The 25,484-nt window shown below is 37.9% G+C and overlaps 1 protein-coding gene across 8 annotated transcripts in view; it reads right to left on the reverse strand.

Moving 5' to 3' along the window:
* Positions 1-5,664: 5,664 nt before the first annotated feature.
* The window catches only part of TMEM50B (transmembrane protein 50B), a 35,275-nt gene continuing 15,455 nt past the window's right edge, over positions 5,665-25,484 (reverse strand). For 7 of the 8 annotated variants that reach the window (XM_060149441.1, XM_060149440.1, XM_060149442.1 and 4 more), the window contains 6 exons: positions 21,272-21,411; positions 19,530-19,642; positions 17,614-17,681; positions 13,518-13,610; positions 10,314-10,371; positions 5,665-7,115 (listed from right to left, as the gene is read on the reverse strand). In XM_060149441.1, coding sequence (XP_060005424.1) covers positions 7,070-7,115; positions 10,314-10,371; positions 13,518-13,610; positions 17,614-17,681; positions 19,530-19,642; positions 21,272-21,370 — 477 coding nt within the window. In that variant the 5' untranslated portion in view covers positions 21,371-21,411 and the 3' untranslated portion in view covers positions 5,665-7,069. The remainder of the gene's footprint in view (positions 7,116-10,313; positions 10,372-13,517; positions 13,611-17,613; positions 17,682-19,529; positions 19,643-21,271; positions 21,412-25,484) is intronic. The other variant, XM_060149448.1, reaches the window with a different exon arrangement.

The following is a 25,484-nucleotide window of genomic DNA, read 5'->3' on the forward strand; positions in this document are numbered from 1 at the left end:
TCTCTAGGTCCATCCACCTTACTACAAATAACTCAATTTTGTTGCTTTTTATGGCTGAGTAATATTCCATTGTATAAATGTGCCACATCTTCTTTAACCATTCATCTGTTGATGGACATTTAGGTTGGTTCCATGACCTGGCTATTGTAAATAGTGCTGCAATGAACATTGTGGTGCATGTCTCTTTTTGAATTATGGTTTTCTAACGGTATATGCCAGGTAGTGGGATTGCTGGGCCATATGGTAATTCTATTTTTATAATTCTATTTTATGAAATTTCTCTCATCAATGTTTTATAGTTTTCTGAGTACAAGTCTTTTGCCTCCTTAGGCAGGTTTATTCTTAGGTATTTTATTCTTTTTGTTCCAATGGTAAATGGGAGTGTTTCCTTAATTTCTATTTCTGATTTTTTGTTGTTGGTGTATAGGAATGCCAGAGATTTCTGTGCATTGATCTTGTATCCTGCAACCTTACCAAATTCATTGATTAGTTCTAGTAGTTTTCTGGTGGCACCTTTAGGATTTTCTATGTATATTATCATGTCATTGGCAAATAATGAGTTTTACTACTTCTCTTCCAATTTGTATTCCTTTTACTTCTGTTTCTTCTCTGATTGCCATGGCTAGGACTTCCAAAAGTATGTCGAATAAGAGTAGCGAGAGTGGACATCCTTGTCTTGCTCCTGATCTTAGAGGAAATGCTTTCAGTTTTTTGCCATTGAGTATGATGCTTGCTGTGGGTTTGTCATATATGGCCTTTATTATGTTGAGGGAGGTTCCCTCTATGCCCATTTTCTGGAGAGTTTTTATCATAAATGGGTGTTGAGTTTTGTCAAAAGCTTTTTCTGCATCTACTGAGATGATCATATGGTTTTTATTCCTTAATTTGTTACTGTGGTGTATCACATTGATTGATTTGAGTATACTTAAGAATCCTTGCATCCCGGGGATAAATCCCACTAGAGATCATGGTGTATGATCCTTTTAATGTGCTGTTGGATTCTGTTTGCTAGTTGAGGATTTTGTTCAGGATTTTTGCATCTATGTTCAGCAGTGGTATTGGTCTATAATTTTCTTTTTTTGTGGTATCTTTTTCTGGTTTTGGTATCAGGGTGATGGTGGCTTCGTAGAATGAATTTGGGAGTGTTTCTCCCTCTGCAATTTTTTGGAAGAGTTTGAGAAGGACTGGTGTTAGCTCTTCTCTAAATGTTTGATAGAATTTGCCTGTGAAACCATGTGGTCCTGGACTTTTGTTTGTTGGAAGATTTTTAATTATGGTTTCAATTTCATTACTTGTGATAGGCCTGTTTATATTTTCTAATTCTTCCTGGTTCAGTCTTGGAACATTGTACCTTTCCAAGAATTTGTCCATTTCTTTGTGGCTGTCCATTTTATTGGCATATAGTTGTTTGTAGTAGTCTCTTATAATCCATTGTATTTCTGCAATGTCAGTTGTGATTTCTCCTTTTTCATTTCTAATTTTCTTGATTTGCATCCTCTCCCTTTTTTTCTTGATGAGTCTGGCTAAGGGTTTATCAATTTTGCTTATCTTCTCAAAGAACCAGCTTTTAGTTTTATTAATCTTTGCTGTTTTCTTCATTTCTATTTCATTTATTTCTGCTCTGATCTTTATGATTTCTTTCCCTCTAATGACTTTGGGTTTTCTTTGTTCTTCTTTCTCTAGTTGTTTTAAGTGTAGAGTTGGATTGTTTATTTGAGATTTTTCTTGTTTCTTGAGGTGAGATTGAATTGCTATAAACTTCCCTCTTAGAACTGCTTTTGCTGCTTCCCATAGGTTTTGGGTCATCATGTTTTCATTGTCATTTGTTTCTATGTATTTTTTAATTTCTTCTTTGATTTCTTCAGTGATCTCTTGGTTATTTAGTAGTGCACTGTTTAGCCTCCATGTATTGTTTTTTACAGTTTTTTTCCTGTAATTGATTTCCAGTCACATAGCGTTGTGGTCAGAAAAGATGCTTAATACAATTACAATTTTCTTAAATTTTCTGAGGCTTGATTTGTGACCCAAGATATGATCTATCCTGGAGAATGTTCCGTGTGCACTTGAGAAGAAAGTGTATTCTGCCACTTTTCGGTGGAATATTCTACAAATACCAATTAGATCTGGTCTATTGTGTCATTTAAAGCTCGTGTTTCCTTATTTATTTTCTGTTTGGATGATCTATTTGGTGTAAGTGGTTTCATGGCTGTTAGCACTTGCCTTACGTATTGAGGTGCTCCTATGTTGGGTGCATAAACATTTATAATTGTTGTATCTTCTTCTTGGATTGATCCTTTGATCATTATGTAGTGTCCCTCCTTATCTCTTGTAACAGTCTTTATTTTAAAGTCTATTTTATCTGATACAAGTATTGCTACTCCAACTTTCTTTTTATTTCCATTTGCATGGAATATCTTTTTCCGTCCCTTCACTTTCAGTCTATATGTGTCCCTAGGTCTGAAGTGGGTCTCTTGTAGACAGCATATATATGGGTCTTGTTTTTGTATCCATTCAGCCAGTCTGTCTTTTGGTTGGGGCATTTATCCACTTACATTCAAAGTTATTATCAATATGTATGTTCCTATTACTATTTTCTTAATTGTTTTGGGTTTGTTTTTGTGGGTCTTTTTCTTCTCTTGTGTTTCCCGCTTAGAGAAATTTCTTTAGCATTTGTTGTAAAGTTGTTTGGTGGTGCTGAATTCTCTTCGCTTTTCTTTGAAAAGATTTTGACTTCTCTGTTGAATCTGAATGAGATCCTTGCTGGGTAGAGTAATCTTGGTTGTAGGTTTTTCTCTTTCATCACTTTAAGTATATCCTGCCACTCCCTTCTGGCCTGCAGAGTTTCCACTGAAAAATCAGCTGATAACCTTATGGGGATTCCTTTGTGTGTTATTTTTTTTTTCCCTTGCTGCTTTTAATATAGTTTCTTTGAATTTAATTTTTGTTAGTTTGATTAACATGTGTCTTGGTGTGTTTTTCCTGGGGTTTATCCTGTATGGGACTCTTTGTGCTTCCTGGACTTGGGTATTTCCTTACCCATATTAGGGAAGTTTTCCACTATAATCTCTTCAAATATTTTCTCAGACCTTTTCTTTTTCTCTTCTTCTTCTGGGACCCCTATAATTCGAATGTTGGTGCATTTAGTGTTGTCCCAGAGGTCTCTGAGATTGTCTTCAATTCTTTTCATTCTTTTTGATTTTTCTCCTCAGCAGTTATTTCCACCACTTTGTCTTCCAGCTCACTTATTCATTCTGCCTCCGTTATTCTGTTATTGATTCCTTCTAGTGTATTTTTCATTTCAGTTATTGTGTTGTTCACCTCTGTTTGTTTGTTCTTTAGTTCTTCTAGATCTTTGTTAAACATTTCTTTTATTTTCTCAATCCACACTTCCATTCTATTTCCAAGATTCTGGATCATCTTTACTATCATTACTCTGAAATCTTTTTCAGGTAGATTGACTATTTCCTCTTCATTTATTTGGTCTTGTAAGTTTTTACCTTGCTCCTTCATCTGTGACACTTTTGCCATCTCAATTTATTTATTTATTTTTTTAAAGATGTTGGGGGTAGGAGTTTATTAATTTTTTTGCTGCGTTGGGTCCCCGTTTCTGTGCGAGGGCTTTCTCTAGTTGTGGCAAGCGGGCGCCACTCTTCATCGCAGTGCACGGGCCTCTCACTATCGCAGCCTCTCTTGTTGAGAAGCACGGGCTCCAGACGCGCAGGCTCAGTAGTTGTGGCTCACGGGTCTAGTTGCTCCACGGCACGTGGGATCTTCCCAGACCAGGGCTCGAACCGTGTCCCCGTGCATTAGCAGGCAGATTCTCAACCACTGCACCACCAGGGAAGCCCTCAATTTTTTTTTTAATGTGTGGGATTGTGTTCCTGTCTTACTGGTTGTTTGGCCTGAGGCTTCCAACACTGGGGATTGTAGGCTATTGGGTAGAGCTGGGTCTTGGTGCTGAGATGAGGAACTCCATGAGACCTCACTCCAATGAATATTCCCTCGGGTCTGAGGTTCTCTGTTAGTCCAGTGGTTTGGACTCGGAGCTCCCACTGCAGGAGCCTAGGCCTGACCCTGGGCTCGTGAACCGACATCCTGCAAGCCACCTGGGGCAGCAAAAAAAAAAATGAAGTAAAAAATAAAATAGACTAGGAAACTAACAGATATTTTAGGAAGAATATAAAAATAAAAATATAGACGAATCAACAACCGGAAGGTATATCAGTACTACAATAGTAAAAAAGAGGAGGAGGGAAAAGAAAGAAAAAAAACAAAACAAAACGGGGTAAAGGCCTTGGCTGTGGAGGGCAGGGTGTAAGCAAGGGTGAGGTTTCGGTGGTGGCAGGGCCAATGCTCAGGACCCACAGGGCTGGAAAAGGCCCTGGGGGCTGGGGGTGGGGTGGGGCTTAGGCTCAAGGAACAGAAGGGGCCCAGGCGTGCCCCCCACCCCTGGTCTCAGATGACGGGAGACCTCACCTGGGAGCCCAGCAAGCTTTCTGAGCCCGAGTGGGCAGGGCAATCGTCCTCTGCTCCTCTCCTGCTCCTCCTGGAGCGCCCCTCCCCCCGCCTCTCCTTAACTCCCCTCAGCCTCCTTCCTATGCCCCCAGGACCAATGTGGCCAGGGGGAGCGGTGGGGGGGGGGCTTGGAGGGCAGGGGACCAGCCTGGGAGCTCATTAGGCTCCCCGGACCTGAGTGGGTGGGGAAAACACCCTCCGCTCCTCTCCTGGTCCTCCTGGAGGGCCCCTCCCACCTGCCTCTCCTGATCTCCCCAGCCTCCTTCCTATGCTCCCAGGACCAATGTGGCAGGGGAGTGGAGGGGGCCTTGGAGGGCAGGGGACTGGCCTGGGAGCTCAGCGGGCTCCCAGGGCCTGAGTGGGTGGGGCAAATGCCCTCCACTCCTCCCAGAGGGTCCCTCCTGCCTACCTCTCCTGAACTCCCCGGCCTCAGGGGCGTGGATGCTGTCTGGCCTCCACTTCTCCTCCCCGTTCTGCCCCCACCACATCCCTATCGGTTCACTTGGGGGTTCCTCCCATCTCCTTGGGCATCAGGGTCCCCCATCAGCGGCCGGCAGGCACCCTAGTTGTGGGGAGACGCTAATTCGGCATCTTCCCACACTGCCATCTTGACTCTGCCCCAGGAGACCTTTTTATTAAGGGAATCACATGTATCTTTAAATGGTTACAAAGGACCCTATTCTAACTCACAATGTCTGATAGGAGTGGATACTAACATTATCTTTTTTAATGAGGAAACAAACAGGGAAATTAAGTGATTTGCTCACAATTAAAACAAATTCATGACAGAGTCAAAAACAGAAAAAACTGCCACTAGGCCTTCTGGATGGCCTTCATTAGCCTTCACATTAGCATTTCACAAATCTGAGTATAATATAGTTCTCCTGGAAATTTCCTGCTGGTCCAGTGGTTAGGACTCTGTGCTTTCACTGCCGAGGGCCCAGGTTCGATCCTTGGTCAGGGAGTTAGGATCCCACAAGCCGCATGGCATGCTCCACCGCCCCCCCCAAAAAATATATATATATATTTCTCTTTATTTTATAAAAGGAAACTGCTTCTTTGACCAGGTCCACTTGAGTAACTGCAAAATGAACAGCCAACCCACTTTTATAGTTCATTTTCTCCAACAGATTTAACAATACTAGAATGTGTGAGAAGTAATATTTATTGCAAGAGGTTAGAAGGGAGTGGAAACAAGTAATCAGTCTTAAAATTTGTTGGAAGCAAGACACAGGTTTTTTTTGAGGAAAAAACAACAAAGAAAGAAGTAATTAAACAAGATGGTATCTAGACAAAGGCACAGCATTCCACAACTGCTTCATGCTCTGTGCACAGTAAATCCTCAGAGAGGAGAGACATTAAGCAAAATAAGGCTTATATTAGAAGCTGCATATAATACCACTGATATTATTCTGTCTTACAACAAAAGGCTCTAGAAAAATCCCTCTGGAGGAAAAAAGTACAACACAAAACCTGTATAACAAAGGAAAGCAAAAGTAGAAATAAAGACCCAACTATCCCTCTGAAATCTCTCACGGGAATACACTCAGTGCAAATACAGTATTTCAAACTCAGCAAAAGAAGTTTTTGACTGGAGTAAGAACTTGCAGGTTAAAGATGTATTCTGCAGGAAGAGTTCACCTAAAGCTTGAGAGCTAGAGCAAAAAGATACTTGCAGTCAGTAACTGAGTGGATGAAATGCCTAATTTTTCACTAGGTCATAATAATCCCCTTTGGGAAGAAGTGCTTTATCTTGAAACTAATTGTTCCACTTTTTGTTATATGGTTCATGCTTTTAAGCTGCAGTTGTCTCAAACTTGCTTGATATAGAATTTTGTAATGTCAGATAATAGTAGGCTGTCAAAAGAGAACCATTTAAGCTGCTTTTGTAAGAAGCACGTTGCTGAGCTGCCTTACAGTCGTTTTACATCAACCATATAAAACTGAGCTTATCTGATCATGTATTAACCCTTCTCAAATAAAGTCATATGAGAGGAATTGTTTTTAAAAGAGGCTTTCAAACTAGTCCTTCAGGCATTTTTAAAAATCTTCATATAAAAGTCCACTTTATACATAAGAACAAACATTTTTCCTTTAAAAAAAAAATCTCATTTTTAAGCCAAAATAAATTACAACTTGCTGAAATACCTTTTTTAATGGCTCAGCACTTATTTCAGGTATATGGAGCTGTATTTTTTGCACATTTTGAAAATTAGAGATACTGAGACAAAGTAGTTAACTCTATAATTAGGTGATGATACAACCCTGGCTCAGGGAACAGATTAAGCTTTAAGTCTTCAAGAATAAAAAAACCAACACAGATCATCTCATCTATATAGTCTTATACTATGTACATATTAACAATCTATTCAATGAAAAAAAAAGGACAGAAATTTCATAAAATTATTTCAAAACTCAGAGCATAAAAGTGTAAAGAAACAAAACATTTAATGTACAATCTATTCCATTTGGCAATGTGTAAATTATATTGAGAGATAAAAACTTATCTACAAATAGAATATAACAAAAGGAAAATGTGATTTGAGAAGTGATCTCAGGTCCATAGCTCTTCAGTTCTTCCAAATTTATAGATCAGAGTGCTAGAAAGATATTAAAATAAATCATGAGGTAAAATCACATAGAAACGCAAAAGAGAATTTATTTTCTAAATATGCTTTGATGGGTACCTCACTGATCCCTTTGTATCAATTTCTAAAATTAAAGATTGTGGTGGTGTTGGTCTGAATTTGCTTGTTTTATAAAGCAGTTTGTTGACCTTGATGGTTGAGCTTAATTGAATATCTTTTCTTAAAGCCTGAAGTTACTAGATAGGTCACTTGTAAGGAAAGGGGGCATTTCTCATAGTAGCCGGCATGAGGGCCACTCACATCTCTACGATCCTACAATGTCTGAGCTACAAACACTGAAGCATCCTAACAGACCATGTTGAAATTCTTCGTTCATTTAACAAATAATTACTGTACAGAGTACTGGCTGGGCACCAGGCACCTAGCTAAGCACTGGGAATGTGACTGTGAGTCAAAACAAGACAAATGTGCTCACTAATGGGAGACAATCAAATTCCAACTCAATGACACACATGGTACCAAGAGAGGGAAATACAAGGATCTGATCTAGTTAGAGGTCAAGAAGGTTTTCCTGAGGAAGTAGTGACTGAACTGAGATCTAAAAGAAGAGTGGGAATTATCTCAGCAAGGTATAAGGGAAGGAGCGGGGCAGAGATGGGACACTCTGGCAATGTGAGTTTGAGCTGTGGGTATGCTGGAGGTGGTAGATTTGAAATGTCAGCCACCCAAGAGGGGATAAGTAAGAATCTGGATATGTGGTTTAGACATGGAGATAGACAGCTGTGACTCACTGGCATATAGGCAATAACTGAAGTCCCAAGCAAAAAGGACCTCACCTAGAGAAAGAACGAGTTGAGAAGAGGCTTAGAACAGAATCTTAAGAAACTTCAAAAGTTAGCGGCCAGAGGGTGGAGGATCAGCCTGCAAAGGAAACAGAGGAAGAGTGGCCGGAGAAGTAGGAGTGCACTCTGGTGCTTAGAAAAGGCCTGGCACACAGGAAGCACACAGCTGGCTGGATAACTTGCCAGCCTCTGGGCATAGCGCATCGCTGATGCAGTGGTCACTGCCCATGTGAGCACAGGCCTTTAAACATACAAGGTTTCTGTTCATCCAACTGTCATTTATATAGACTCCTCTACCACTACAAATGGCTGAATCTGAATTTAAACTTGATCTCTCAACAGTGCCTAAGGTATCTTCATGAAAATTCACTGTATTCCCAGAAGGCTGTCAGTCACATGCCAAGAAATACAATCACAAGGCAGCAGAAACTGTCGAACATCTTTAAAAACCAAGAGTGTCCAAGGCCACAGTGCAATAAGAGGGAACCCAGGCAGGGCACAGTGGTCTCCCGGAGTTGAGGAAACAGAGTTGAGAGTTCAGGGAGGCCAAGCGGCTGGAGTGTGCAAGGCGGGATACAGAGAACTAGAGAGGGGGAGCCCAGGAGATCGGTAGGGGGTTCCCTTTGAGGCTTCTGCCAAGTGCTGACAGCAGATGCATGTGAGGAAACTACCCAAGAAAAGGGCAGGAATCACTGGAAAGAACAATTCCCAAAGCTCCCACAGGGCTGGGAAGACTTCAGAATCTCATAGCAGAGTGGAAAACCTCAGACTACGTGGAGAATCAGGAAGAATACTCAAAAGTGTACTGCCTTAGTAAGGGGGACATATTAATTCCAGACTAAAGCTGCTTTGGTCCTGCCTAACGAAGCTTAAAAGCAAAACTTGAAAGGATTGAACTGTTTCCAAGTGACTGAGCTGCATCCAGAACAAAGCTCAAAAGCATTTAAAGGAATACCACAAAGTCCAGCCCCCAATCAGCTTCATGCAAAGAAGCAAACAGGGGAAAAGAGATCCAGAATGAAAAAAATAAGTAGAAATAATCAATAGGAACAGACTAAGAATTGACACAATTAGACAAGGACACTGAAATAGTTATAAACATACTTCATATGTTCAAGAAGGCAGAGGAAAGCATAAGTATGTTAGGGAGATACATGGAAATTGTTTTAAAAAAAATCAAGCTAATAGAGATGAAAAATACAATGTCTAAGATGAAAAACATACTGGATGGGAGTCATAGCAGATTAGACATGACAGAGGTAGAGATTAGTGAACTTAAAGATTTAACTATCCCAAATGAAATACAGAGAGAAAACAAGAAAAGAGAATACTTGATGGAGTGATGGGGTAAGAGTAGGGGTGGAGAGGTAGGGCAAAAAAAACCATGAAAAGAACTAAGCACCAGTGAGCTGTGGGATGACTTCCCACAGCCTAATATACATGTAATTGGAAGCCAGAAGGGCAGGGTGGACAGAAAAAAATATCTGAAGAAATAATGTCCGAAAAGATTCCCAATTTGATGAAAACTATAAATCCGCAGATCCAAGCAACTCAATGAACCCCAAACAGAAGAAATATGAAGAAAACTACACGACAGCACACCATAATCAAATTGCTTAAAATCAATGACAAAAACAAATTTCTTCAAGGCTTAGATCTTAATGCTTTTGTGAGAGGGGTATGGGGTAAGGGATATAATTTTATAAATGATGCCTAAAATACCTATTTTTACACTAAAAGACATTTCATTCTGGAAAGCAAAGGTTACAGGGCCTCATTTTGGAAGCTTTTTAGAAGATTGCCCCTAAAAAATACTTTTGATATTCTTTTATTTTTATACTTACTTTAAGTTATCTTAAAAACTTAATACAAAACCCAATTCACCAACCAGGTTTTGTATACGACAGGCATAGTATGTATTAATTCTAATTTCTTTTTTTCTTATTTTATGAAAGGTACATGATATGGTTTCTTAACAAAACACAGGCTATGGAAGCAGCAGTCTGGGTTCAAATCCCCGTTCTGCGTTTGCTAGCTAAGCGGCCTTAAGTAAGCTCTGAGTCTTATTTCCTCATGTATAAAACGGGAGCACCACCTGTTTTACATACTTAAGATAATTAAGTGGGAATTTAAAAGGTAACATATATAAAGCATCTAGCTGAGGTCTTGGCACATAGCAGGGCCCCTAATTAAATGGCTTGTGTACGCTTTTATGCAATAGTAGAATTTTCACCTTTTAAAAGAAGTTCTATACATTGTAACTAATCCAAGAGATTTATACATGTTCCAGTGCCTATGCTGCTCTTATAATAAAGATGATGTTTCTATAAATGTTACAGGTGTATAGTTAAAAAATTAGGCAACTTACCTAAAAAATATAAGTGCATTTTGAAAAAACACAGCTAGTCCTGGATAAACATCAGTATCTGCACACACAAAGTAAAACAGATCAGATAATTACAAAAGGCAAACGGCAGTAACTAAGTATTCATGCCATTCATAATGACATGCTCTGTATATTATAAAACACTACTATTATTAACTCTAAGAAATCTACAATGAAATTGAAGTAAGAAAATGACAATCTCATTCTCCCAATACAAAGGATTACTCTCACTCTGGATTAAAGACAATGAAATTATTAGGTTTTCTTTTTGTCTAAAGTAGTTGCTATGGTTTTAGCTGCATCGGAACTGCCGAGGAAGCAGCAGCTCACCCCTTCACTTCCTATGGCCAATACAGAAACACACAATGTTAGAAAGATACAAATTAAATTTTTGATGATGTAACAGTCTGTTCATTTTATTTTCTTTCATGAATTCAGGAGTTTTATTGCACAAATCTGACATATATGAAAAGAATCATTATAATTCATCATCATATTCTCCTGGAGAAAACAGCCCCTATCTTCATAGGAAGGAAAAAGAAAAATTTGGAAATTACTCAAATTTTTGTGGATATTTAACTTTTATAAAACTATCAATGTTGATTAAAAATACTAGTTGAGGGCTTCCCTGGTGGCGCAGTGGTTGAGAGTCTGCCTGCCGATGCAGGGGACACAGGTTCGTGCCCTGGTCCGGGAAGATCCCACATGCTGCGGAGCGGCTGGGCCTGTGAGCCATGGCCGCTGAGCCTGCGCGTCCGGAGCCTGTGCTCCGCAATGGGAGAGGCCATAGCAGTGAGAGGCTCGCATACCGCAAAAAAAAAAAAAAAAAAAAATACTAGTTGGGATGAAGAAATATTCAATTTGTAGCCTTTGATATCATAGCAAACAATATAGATGCATGGTTAAAAGCCCCAAGTTTGAGCAATACCCCTGGATTTGAATCCTAACTCTACCACTGACTAAATGTATGACCATGGGCAAATTATTTAACCTCATTATGCCTTACTTTCCTCATCTGTAAAATGGGCATTGTAACAGCACCTGCCCCACAGAGTGTGAGATGTGGACTATGCATAGTGCTCAGAACAGTTCCTGGCTCATAAAGTGCTATATAAATGTTAGCTGCTGCTATGATTATTAACAGTTCCAGAAAAATCTGTACAGTAAAAGATTTGAAATATGTGTTAGAAATGCTCTCTGAAGTCAGTTTACAAACTAAAAAGTATATATAATGAGCAACGCTGTAGAAATATGAAGGTGAGATCCATAATTGAGAAATTTCTCAGTATGTACTAGTTCTTTAAAGATTAAGATACGACCACTGAGGGAATTCCGTGGGTCCAGTGGTTAGGACTCTGCACTCTCACTACCAAGGGCACGGGTTCCATCCCTTGTTGGGGAACCAAGATCCCCCAAGCTGCGTGGCACAGCCCCCAGAAAAAAGAAAGAAAGTAAAAAAAGTACTTTCCCTCAAATAAGCTTCATGCTAGAACTGTGTGCTCCAGGGTATTTTTAATTAACTAAAATAACACATTTTAGAGTAGTATTAATTAAACATTAGACAACCACTGTCCTCTTGTACTGACTTATTTTGTGCAAAATGAAAGACAAAGGTATTCCCAAATCTTATACTGATCAATCTATGATACTTAAGGGATCCTATCAAGATATTAAAAGGTCAGTTGTGGGTCAGGACAAGATGTGACAGTTAAGCAGAGTGACAAAGAGATTCCAAAGATAGAGGCATCAGAAGATGAATAAACTGTTATCTGAAACTTATTCCTGTCTTTGGAGTGAAGGGAGAGCCAGTGAAAGAGGTTCTTCTGATGCTTCCAGAAGCACATGCTGAGACTGGGTCCTGCTTTTCAAAACCTCTCGCCATCCCCGTGATGAAAAGCTATGGTGAGTGGAACAGTCACAAAACTCAGAATGGTATACTAAGAGCTCACTCCATTGCATCACCAGTTTCAACATGAAGGCTACACACGTCTTCAGTCTTGCACTTAAAAAACTCCCCTTGTGAACTGACAGTGCTTCTCAGCACCTCTGCCCCCTAAAAAACAAAAATCAAAAAACAAAAAAAACCCTCCCCTTGTACCTATGAATGAAAAATTAGAGGTTGGGGTTGGAGAGAAGACGTATCAGTGGACAGAAAGATACTGGGGTCCACAACGCCTTACCTTGAAAACCTTGGGGCAAGGTATGTTTTGGAACTCAGGATTTTTCAGATTTAAAAATGGTAACACAGGGGGACTTCCCTGGTGGCTCAGTGGTTAAGAATCCACCTGCCAATGCAGGGGACACAGGTTTGAGCCCTGGTCCGGGAAGATCCCACATGCCACGGAGCAACTAAGCCCGTGCGCCACAACTACTGAGCCTGAGCTCTAGAGCCCGCGAGCCACAACTACTGAGCCCACGTGCCACAATTACAGAAGCCCACGCACCTAGAGCCCATGCTCTGCAACAAGAGAAGCCACAGCAATGAGAAGCCTGCGCACCACAACGAAGAGTAGCCCCCACACCCTGCAACTAGAGGAAGCCCATGCACAGCAACAAAGACCCAACGCAGCCAAAAATAAATAAATAAATAAATTTATTAAAAAAAAGAAAAACGGTAACACAGGGCATAATATTACATAGCACCCCCAACTATGTTTGGACCAGCATCCCACAATCAAATACAACCACATTCCTCTAATAAAACATTTGAATACTTATTAAATGAAATAAAGACTATAATGAGCCCTGGATCATTAGGTCAGGTTTTGCTGCCAAACTGGTTATGAAAAACCTGACCTTCAGCACTTTTGTGGATTTTAGAATTGTGTATAAGGGGCTGTAGCCCTGTACAGATTTCTCACTTTTACCACTACAACACTCAGTAAAAGGCCTCTGGTATAGAGCCCGGCTATCTGGGGTAAGGAAGGAAATCAGAACCTCTAGAGACAGCTGAGAGTTACCTGGTCTTGTCAGTGGCTTGGTTTTCCTAACGAGGCTATCCCACTGCACTAAATGACCCCACTGAGAAGTTTTATTAAATAATTTATATCTTCAAACAGAGACTTACCTTCAAGCTAAATGAATTATTAAACTAAATTTTACTCCACGGGGAGTTGACAGACTAAGCCAAATATAAAGGACATATCTGAATCTTTCCTATGAAATAAAAGAGGAATAAATACTTACTTTGGGTAACATATGCACCAAAAAGAATCCACATAGAAGCAATAAGTGACCCAAACATCAACATGAAACCAATGAAGAGCCAAACTCGAGCACCTGTGTGAAAAATAGGCTTTATGATTTTGCTCATTTCTACAGCTCTATGCCTTAGGAATACATAACACTAGAACACTGCTCATCTAATATATGCTATGCCTATCAAAGACAGTCACGTATTTATATACACCTGCTAAAACATTTAACTGAATGAAGATTGAAAAAAAGAAACTAAAACTAAAAGGTGTTAAGCGATACTTGGAAAGGGAAAAAGGGTAAGTTACCATTCTACTGGCTAGAGAAACTAACAGCTGAGTTAACTAAAGTAGGAAAGCTTCAGAAGTAATTATTTGACTAAACTGATTAATTAAACCCTAACTGAGGGCTTCCCTGGTGGCGCAGTGGTTGAGAGTCCTCCTGCCAATGCAGGGGACACGGGTTCGTGCCCTGGTCCGGGAGGATCCCACTATGCCACGGAGTGGCTGGGCCCGTGAGCCATGGCTGCTGAGCCTGCGCGTCCAGAGCCTGTGCTCCGCAATGGGAGAGGCCACAACAGTGAGACGCCCGCGTAACGCAAAAAAAAAAAAAAACAAAAAAAAAACCCTAACTGAAAAATTACCGTGTTGTATATATTATCAAAGTAATTGCTCTATTAGAAGTAGCAAATGTATTTCAGATAGCCATTACCACACAGGAATGAGAGAATGCAAATGAATAAGGACCATATGACTTCTTTTCATCAACGTTAATATCATGGTACTACTCAACATGGTACTAACAGCAACCATATATTCAATCTCTCTTATTCAGCCAAACTGTACCACATACCCTTGAAAAGTTCAAGGACAAAAGTATCTCTTCAACCCCCTACTGTATAGAATTTTAGAAGTTATACAACAGAATCTCAATAAAGTGATCATCTGGACACCTGAGTAGATTCAATACATTTTCAGGAAAGCAAGTTAGCATTTGTGCCAGACCCTGATCACAGGTATATTGACAGCCTGTCACCCTATGGAAGGGGAATATAGCTCCCCTGAAGTGAAAATAAAATCCAAGCCAATTTCCATAATAGCTAAATTTGCCTCAATTTCAGATATTCTGTTACTAACTGAACAGAAATTCATATATTTTAGACACCAGATATACAGGAAGCTCAAAGCTCAGAATGAGTAGAACAGCTGATATTTGAGAGAAATGGGTCCCTAGGTTATCTAAGTTTTAATACTAAGCAGATCTCCAGAAATATACAACAATGTTTACTTCCTTGGAGGAAAACATCCTCCAAATTCAATCACAGCTTTTACCTAAAGTGAATGAAAGGAAGTATCAAAAATCCTTGTAATTATTTTCCTTCATGTCCTTTATATATGACCACACAAAAATTTTTTAACAAAACTGAACAAGAAAAAAACTCCCCTTGAAAAATGAGTACACTTTTGTTTAGCAAAAAATAAAAAACTGTAACATTTTCCCTTTTTTGCTTTGACTACCAGGAAGCTCAGTCAAGGTTAATAATTAAGAGTATCCATTTTGTCCTAGAGTCTAAGTATCAATACATGATCTTCTTTCTACCTAGTTCCTGTTCCTTCTTATTTAACAATTCCATTTGTAGTATATCTATTATGTTAATAACACTTTCCTGCAAATTCCTCTGGGAATTAAATGGGAATAAATTACACACAAACCATTTAATTAGTATGAAAGCTTAGTGTGGCAAGAGCTGAGCATGCCTACAAGATAGTTTGCCCTGAATTTTTGAAGCACTAGACAGAACTTGCACTAAAGGTACCACGTATAAACGTAAACTGATGTAAACTGACTGTGAATTTTAACTGGGTAAGAAGTAATCGTGGAATAAAATGTTATAGTCACTACTGAGAGTAAAAAGTATGGGCTTTGGAACCAGACAGACCCAAGGCACATACAAGTTCTACCTCTAAGCTAAAAAGTTTTGGATAAGTTACAATGAAATTTTCTACAGAAAATAGATAATAGTAACATAATCCACAGCAATGCCTGTGGAATATTTTTGAAAGAAAAATGATCAAATACGTTAATGTGTGCTCTATGCACAACATCACTTGCTAATACATGCTTTTTTATTCTTTATTCTCACTCATTCCTGACATTACCTGCTGAAGCTGGGGCACAAGGCATGCATGTGTGTGTAAACATGCATGCACAGACACACACAATGCACTTTTAACTTGGGTTCATCTGTCATTTATCACTATTCCCATCCTCTCCCATTCTTCAAGGATCACAATGGAAGTGAAATTTTAAAATGTGCATCAGCATTTAAAGCATCAGGTACAAAAGAAAGCTAATTTGTTCCCCTGTAACTGGCTTACTTCACTTAGCATAATGTCCTCCAGGTTCACCTCTGTTGTCACATATGGCAGGATTTCCTTCTTTTTTAAGGCCCATTCCCCTTATGCGAGGTATCTAAGAGAGTCAAATTCATAGAAACAGAGGGTACAGTAGTGGTTGCCAGGAGCTAGGAGAGGGGGAAGTGGGAGTTGCTGTTCAACAAGTATAAAGTTTCAGCTACACAAGATGAATAAGCTCTAGAGTGCTGTACGACACTGTGCCTATAGTTAGCAATATGGTATTGTGCATTTAAAATTGTGTTGAGAGGAGATCTCATGTTTAGTGTTCTTACAAAAAAAATAAATTTTTTTTAAAGCTAAGCTCGTCAGCTCCTTGATTTGGTTTAATGTCTTATGATACTTTATGATTCCATTTATATGAGATTCTAGAAAAGGCAAAACTACAGTGATAGAAAGCAGATCAGTGGTGGCCAGGAGGTGGGGGAAAGGGGATTAACTACAAAGAGATATGAGGGAACTTTCCGGAGTAATGGAAATATTCTATATCATGATTGTAGTGGCAGTTACACAACTGTATACATTTGTCAAAACTCATCGACCTGTACGCTTTAAATTGAATTTTATTTTATATTTTATATAAGTTATCCTCAAATACACTGACACATATATATATATATATATATATATATATATATATATATATATATATGATACTGTAGACAAAGAGACTAAATGATTCTCGACTGGATACAAACATAGCATGGTGGCCAAGATCATGGGCTCTGGAACCAGATTGTCAGTGTTCAAATCCTGGTCCCACCACTTACTTGCTTTATGACTTTGGACAAGTTACTTAAGCTCTCTGTGCCTTAGTTCCTTAATCTAAAACTGAGGACAAGAGTGGTTACCTTATAGGACTATTGTGACAATTAATTGAGTTAATATGTGTAGAGCATTCAGGACAGTCTTTGGTACACACTAAGTATTCTACAAGTACTTGCTATTATTCTTAACCATCCTTCAAACTTCCTTCCCCACCTACTCCAAATTCCTGCTATAACCACAAGTCACCCCTCCTAGTTCTTAAAGGCTGGAAATAGAATGTCTAGTCCTGAGCTTTTTATATACAGCATGGAAATTCCACTAAAAACAAACCCCTGGATTCTAACAGAATGTGTTATAATCTGAACAAAAGAAAAATACTGTTGGATGACAAACCAAAAAAAATTCAAACTAAAAAAAATATGTATATGTAAACAAACAGCATGTTTCTTCGAAATACTTCTGTTGTAGCCTATGGGTGGTTACTCAGGTGATCAGAACTGAATGTGAAAAACACTGTAGTCCTAGGTTTGATCTCTTAATGTGTCCATACTTTGCTATTCAGTAATCACAGTCAGCCATCTTGTAAGTAATATTATTGGTCAACATTTGGGATAAGAATAAATCCATCATTAACACAGGAACAGTCAAGATCCATTGATTTTGCATGGTTACATTTTATCTATATACTATGGGCAATATAACATGACAAAAACCAGTAACCTCTGGCAGTAACTTTAACTTTCTTAAAGTTCTAAATAACACAGGAACTTTTTTTAAAAGTAAATTTTTAAAAATCCTACATAATCATTAATCATCCCTAAATAAAGACTCACTAGAGGCTTTGTTTTTTCTGCTGATAAATCCCTCTTTTGCCAGCATACATTAACAACTCAAAGTGCCCTTACCTGTTCTTCCTAAACAGCCGCTTTCATAGCTGTCACCTCTCACCTGAGCATTGGACACGGCATTTATCCTAGAACAATACAAAATCATCTAATAAGCTTTCATGCTGCTAAAATATTCAGAGATATTTATATATCATTTAGAAGGGAAGCATTTCCTATCTAAAGCCAGTATCTGAATAACTGAACATTATCTTTTAATTTAAATATCCTAGTGGATAGAAATACTATGCTAGTCTTATTTTCCTAAAGTAGACCCAGAAAACATACTTAATTTTTTTTAAATATCAATGTTTTCTATATATTGGTAATAAATATGTTGAAAACAAAATTAAGAAAACATTTCCATTTATAATAACATCAAACAAAAACATACTTAATTTTAAGGGATTACTATCACTTGTCTCCAAAGATGATGAAAGAGACCAATTTTCTGAGTTCTTTGTCTATTTTATTTTATATTTATACATGAATGACCCACCATGAGTTACCCCATTTTAAGGTTCTCATTATAACCAAGAGTTCAAAAGTTTCTCTTTGTGTTAAAAGTCAAGTGATTTTCTCTCATCCATTTCTCAAATTCAGAGAACATTTGGTATAATAAATAGGCCTACTTTATTCAGCTTCTCTTTCCATTCTTGTTAGAGCGGGTATATTTGTAGCAGGAATTGTCTTTTCTAAGCATCCTGAATGAATATAAGTAGTTCCATCTTCTACAATTTACCTTTTTGAAGCTCCTGACAGTATAAGAAAATTATGTAATCTTAATGTTTAACATATTTTTTTAAATTATTAAAAGACATCCATGAAAAGCTTCCAAACTCTTTTATGAAGTGAGATAATGGCTAAACCTAAATATGATTTAATAAAAAAGGAAAGCCATAGATCAATCTCATTTAAGGCCAGTCCTGCCCTCCCTCCAATACTGGCAAATACAGTTAAGTGACACACTTAAAAAAAATAACACTCCATGGTAAAAGCTGAATGTATTAGATACTCAGTGCTCCGTGGTGACCTAAATGAGAAGGAAATCTGGAAAAGAGAGGATATATGTATACGTATAGCTGATTCACTTTGCTGTACAATATAAACTAACACAATATTGTAAAGCAACTATACTCCAATAAAAATAATAAATTTTAAAAAGGATTAAAAAAAAGTTGGATGTATTAGAGTATTCAAGGATGACTTCCTACTAAAAAATCTAGAAATATAACATACTTCATTAAACCTAAGATGCCAATGATTTTTAAGATGCACCATTATTTTTTTATACTGCCAAGAAGGAAAAAATATTATGAATTATAAGATACCAATGACCACAAGAAGCACACTGATATTCAAAGATATTAAAATACAAAAAAAATCTTAAGATCTATAAAACATAGTAATTTGTCAGTTTAACAAATATAAGAACAAAAATCACATGATAATCTTTATAAAGTATAATAAAATTATCTGACTAAATTCAACACTTTTTTAAAAAAAATTTTTATTGGAGTATAGTTGATTTACAATGTTGCGTTAGTTTCAGGTGTACAGCAAAATGAATCTGTTATACATATACATATATCCACTCTTTTTTTTTTTAGATTCTTTTCCCATATAGGCCATTACAGAGTACTGAGTAGAGTTCCCTACGCTATACAGCAAGTTCTTATTAGTTATCTATATTATATATAGTAGTGTGTATATGTCAGTCTCAATCTCCCAATTAATCTCTCCCCCCCAAATTCAACACTCATTCTTGATTTTAAAAATCTTAATAAAATGGCAATATAGATATACACACATATATTTATCATGTTAAAGAAGAATCAATCAATGAAATTAAAAAGTTATTCCAGATAGCATTAAACTTTGAGGAAAAAATGTTTTTAGAAAAATAATCTTGAATTGAGAATTACCTTCATACTTACATGAAGAAAGCCAATGTGGAAAATACACCACATGTGTGAAAGGCATGGTTCAGCTGTTCTGGCTTAGGATATACCACGGCTGCATCAATCATTATCCACCAACCTGTAAAAAACTTAAGAAAGAACCCATGTCATTAAAATAACACTAACACTTTGGCTTAGCATGATACTGTTCCTTAACATTCCATGTTTTCTATGGACCATATAATTGAAACATAAAATATGTCTACTTTGAGGTTTAGATGTTGAACTATAAAAAAACAAGAATTCCTTGTTTACTTATTCTTTATAGCATATGAGGTGAATCTAATCAAATCCGTGTAAGATTCAAGTTCTGCTCTTAATGCAAGATGAAAATTTTATTACCTAGGAATGAATTTTCTGCTTCTTTTAACCACTATAAAATTATATACAACCAAAGCTCTCTTAACTAACCTCCAACTAACCAGCTCCCTGATTACCTGATGTGTTTCACTCTCTCGTTCATATTAAAAACAATGTGGAACATTCTTTTTTAATATGCCCAAGCACTTTTGCTTCCACAAATGAGCTCCCATGTCTCCAAAAAATATCTACGCTTGCTATAATTTTAATTATGTAATTTGATTAAATACTGCAAAACTGACTAAACATGAGTTTGCAAAATGTAATGTTTCTATGTAAACTAAGCTGAATAGAACTAAAGTAGACAAGTTACTAAGGAATTTCATAGACAAATTAAGTGCAGGCGAGGTGACCACAGAGAGCAAGAAAAACTTGGAAACACCTAAAAGAATTCTGCATGCATACTGCTTCACAATTCTAAGATGTTATGGAAAAACCTGAACAAACTTTTTGGCCACCCCAATATCTTTAGCTCCTGCTCCACTTTATTTCTTTATTTATCTTTTCTATTGAACTTCAGGTATAGAACCATATACTGGAAAAGATTAATTTAAATTAAGTGGAACATATACTGAAATTTGCTTCAAAAAGTGCAGTGGGGGCAGCGAGTACTTGATGGAATGCTAAAGCAAGATTGGTCATGATCTGACTTTTTTTTGAAGCTCAATGATAAGTACAGGGGGTGAGAGAGGACTCTATACCATTCTCTCTATTTTTGTGTATACTATTGATATTTTCAATAATAAAACGTTTTTTAAAAAATATTGGAAAGAAAATTAAGCAGTAGTTTCCTCCACAAATTTCTTCCTCTCGCTTCCTGCCTGTGCTGTGGCTGGGGTATGAAGATGGCAACCCTTCCCTAAAGGGCTGCAGGGCTTCAGTTCTAATGCAGCCTAAGGTTGTTACTACTGTCTGCACATCCTGAATTTCAATGAGTCACAACAATATTATTAGTTACATCAAATTCTGAGCCTTTGAGGATCCTAAAGGAATGACACATATTACATAACTTACTTAAAAAACTACTGCCTTCAAAAACTGTATTATCATGGGTATTCACAGTTCAAAGGAATCAAGATTAATTTTCAGGGCAAAAAGTGAAGTATAGGGCTTCCCTGGTGGCACAGTGGTTGAGAGTCCGCCTGCCGATGCAGGGGATGCGGGTTCGTGCCCTGGTCCAGGAAGATCCCACATGCCGCAGAGCGGCTGGGCCCGTGAGCCATGGCCGCTGAGCCTGCGCGTCCGGAGCCTGTGCTCCGCAACGGGAGAGGCCACAACAGTGAGAGGCCCGTGTACCGTAAAAAAAAAAAAAAAAAAAAGTGAAGTATAAATGTCACCAACCAGGCTTTTTCACTTACCAATATACCTGCTACTACAGAAGCCACTGCATTTCTTCTCTCACTCCAGTCGATACATTCACATTCTGGCCAACGGAAATTATCTAGGAAGCCTGCCATTTTCACCACTTAAGCATGGACTTTTCATTAAATACTATATTCTACAAATAAAAAGACAAAAATAATCGATCTAAGGAAATGTTTTTAAGAAGTGAAATATCTTACTCCTTTCTTAAAGCTTTAAACACAAATTTAACTTTAGGTCTAAATCTACTATAGTTAAGAAGAAAAATTCAATACTACAATGAATATCTATTGAGATATACATAAGACTGTCCTAGGACACAGAAGGAGCTTACTATTTGTTAAATGAGCATGGAGATTTTAAAACATGTCTGTCATAGAGAATGGACTTGAGGACATGGGGCGGGGTGGGGGGAACCTGGGATGAAGTGAGAGTAGCATCAACATATATATACTACCAAATGTAAAATAGATAGCTAGTGGGAAGCAGCAGCACAGCACAGGGAGATCAGCTCGGTGCTTTGCGACAATCTAGAGTGGTGGGATGGGGGGGGAGGGAGGCTCAAGAGGGAGGGGATATAGGAATATATGTATGCATATGGTTGATTCTCTTTGTTGTACAACGGAAACTAACACAGCATTGTAAAGCAATTATACTCCAATAAAGACGTATTAAAAAAGTAAAGTGTCTGCAAAGCCTTTGACACTTCTCCAATTGAGAGGTGGATCTATGTCCCTACCTTTGAATTTAGGTCAACAAAAAAGGCTGGTTCACCGATAAAGTAGAGAAAGTGATGCTATGTAACTCTGCCACACAACTTCTCAGACTAGATCATAAAAGACAATGCAGCTTGCAGGTGGTTCTCTGGAACACTAACACTAGAGCCCTGAGTTGCTTTGTAAAAAATCCAAGGCCACAGTGCTGTGAGGAGACCACGTAGAGGTGTTCTGGCCCACGGTTCCAGGTGGTGGCCCAGCCGCCACCTGCCAGATGTGACTGCTGCTCCGGTTACTAGCATTACTCCCACATTTTAAGACTTCCCTGACGAGGCCCCAGGTATACGGAGCGGACACACGTCATCCTGGCTATGCCCGTTCCAAATTCCTGACCCACAGGAACGGTAAGCATAATAAAATGGCTGTTTTAAACTACTAAGTTCTAGAGTTATCTGTATGCAGCAATAGATAACTGGAAGGAGAAAAATCACATGCATAAAAAACTAAATAAGGGTACAGCATGCTGTGCAAATTTTCAAAACAAAGAGAGTATGTTCAGATGTGATGATTCAGGAACACCTTAAGTTCCAGAAAGAAAAGGGGGAAAAAAAAACTCTTTTAAAGCACTAAAGAGTGCTGAAAAGCAGGCAGAAACTGGAGGTCATTTACCCCTTGAAAGAAAACACAATGAGCAAGATCCACTTTAATACAGCTTTTCCCCCTGAAGAATCCCCTAACCTCTCACTCCCAGCCAAGTGAGTCCCTGTGGTGCAGAATAGCTAAAACTTGAGCAAAAAATCAGTCTTTCTGGCTTCAGGTATCAGTGGATGCAGTTCAGGATGACAAGAGCAGCTGGAAATTGAAGGGCAAATCTTGGAATGGGGTAAGTCACAAGAGGGAGCCCCAAACACTAATATAAACTCTCTTAAATCCTGACTAATCCCTGAACAGCACATGCATGAAGGAGATTCCAAGGACCTCAGCAGAAAAAAATATCTGGAAGGCTAAAAGTACTAAACAGATTTCAGCTGCTATCCCCTGCAAGGCATTTTGGAATTTGAGTTCCACCAGGTCAGAGATTAGTAAACACCTTGGGATTTCCACACACTCCAACAAAGTATAAAACCAAATCTCCACAATTTCAGGGTGATGAGTCAGTATTTTAATTGCCTGTTAGAACAAAAAGTAACACTCTTTAGATGAAGATAACTGATCCAGAGTGTCTATAATGTATCATCCACAATGTCCAATATACAGTTGACCCCTGAACAACACAGGTTTGAACTATGCAGATGCACGTATATGTGGATTTTTTTCACTAAATACATACTACAGTACTACACAATCCATGGTTGGTTGAACCCACAGATGCAGAACTGCAGATACGGAGGACCAATGTATAGTTAAACATGAATTTCTGACTGCACAGAAGGTCAGCACCCCTAACCCCTGTTTTGTTCGAGGGTCAACTGTATAGTTTAAAAAAAAAATTACTTGACTTTTACAGAAGCAGAAAAAATGTGGTTTATCTTCAAGGAGGAAAAAAAAGCAGTCAATAGAAACAGACCCCCCCATAATTCAGATATTGAAAATTAGCAGACAATGACTTTAAAGCAGCCAGTATAAACACATCAAAGACAAAGGAACATGGTCAAAATAACTGAGTTAATGGAGAATCTCAGTAGAGAAACTTTAAAATGTAAATTTTATGACTGAAAATTATAATATTTGAAATTTAAAATTAACTAGATGGGCTCAGTAGGAGATCAGAGACAGTAGAAGAAAAGTACAGTAAGCTTGAAGAAAGATCAAAAGAAATTATACTATCTAGAGAACAGGTTTTTTTTCTTTTTAATTAGGGGGAAAAAATGAATAAAGCTTAAGGAAACTTAGGAACACTAATAACTGGTCTAACATATGTTTAATTGGGTCCCAGAAAAATAAAAGAATCAGGAAGAAAAAATATTTAAAGAAATAATGGCTGATAATTTCCCAAATTTGGTGAAAAATAATAATTTGCAAATCCAGGAAGCTCAGCAAACTCCAAGGAGGACAAACACAAGGAAAACATCATAATAAAACTGCTGAAAACCAGAGATAAAAAGAAACAAAGCAACATTAGGGGGAAAAAATAATCAACACATTACATACAGGGGTAGTAGAACAATATGTATGATGGCTGACTTCTCATCAAAAACAATGGAGGCCAGAAGAAAATGGAAGGACATTTTTTGACGTGCTTTTAAGAAAAGCAATCATGAGAATTCCCTGGCGGTCCAGTGGTTAGGACTCCATGCTCTCACTGCCGAGGGCCCGGGTTCAATCCCTCGTCAAGGAACTAAACTCCCACAGGCCACTCAGCACGGCCCAAAATCAATCTCAAATGCTATATCCAGCAAAAGTATTCCTCAAAAGTGAGGGTGATGGAAGTTCTACCCCTATCTATCTACCCAAGAGAAATGAAAACATATGTCTACACAAAAACTTGTACACAAATGTTCATAGCAGCATTACTCATAACTAAGCAGTGCAGCAACCCAACATATGTCAATTAATGAATGAATAAATAAAATGTGGGATACCATACAATGGAATACAAATTCATCAATAAAAAGGAAATACTGATACATGATACAACACAGATGAACCTCATAAACATTACGCTAAGTGAAAGACAACCACGTATGGTATATTCCATTTATATAAAATGTCCAGATGAGGCAAATCTATACACAGAAAGTAAATCAGCTGTTGCCTAGTGATGGGCAGGGGAGAGCGGAGTGTAATAGGGAGTGAGTACTCATAGGCATAAGGTTATAAAATTAGACTGTGGCGATTACTGCACATAAATATACTAAAAATCACTGAACTGTACACTTAAAACAGGTGACTTATCGTATCTTTATTGTATCTCAAAAAAGCTTTTTTTAAATGAGGATAAAATAAAAATATTTTCAGGTAAACAAAAACTAAGATAATTCATCATCAAATCTGCACTAAACAATGCTAAAGGAAATTCTTCAGGTTAAAGGGAGATGACACCAGATTAATCTCAGATCTATAGGAAGGAATGAAGAATACCAGAAATAATCAATATGTGGGTAAATATAAAAGACTATTTTTTATTCCTTCTCTTTATTTAAGACAACTATTTAAAGCAAAAATTATAACATTGTAAAGGATATCCACAAAGATAAACTTTCTAAATAGCATGTCAGTTACATTTTCAAATAATATGCTTAAATATGGATTTAAGTGAAATACCTCTAAATTTAAAGTAATGGGTCTAACTGTTAATCTGAAAAGAAGTACTATAAATATACTACAGAAGGTCCAAACACTGGAAACACAGACTGGGAGACAATATTTTCAAAACAAGTATCTGACAAAGGATTTGTACCTACAATATAGAAAGAACTCTTAAAGATTAATAATAAAAAAAAAACAAAATATAGGCAATAAAAAGTGTGCACGAGAGTTGAACAGACTTGAA

The sequence above is a fragment of the Lagenorhynchus albirostris genome, chromosome 5 (genome assembly GCF_949774975.1).
Source record: "Lagenorhynchus albirostris chromosome 5, mLagAlb1.1, whole genome shotgun sequence".
Taxonomy (NCBI): Eukaryota; Metazoa; Chordata; class Mammalia; order Artiodactyla; family Delphinidae; genus Lagenorhynchus; species Lagenorhynchus albirostris.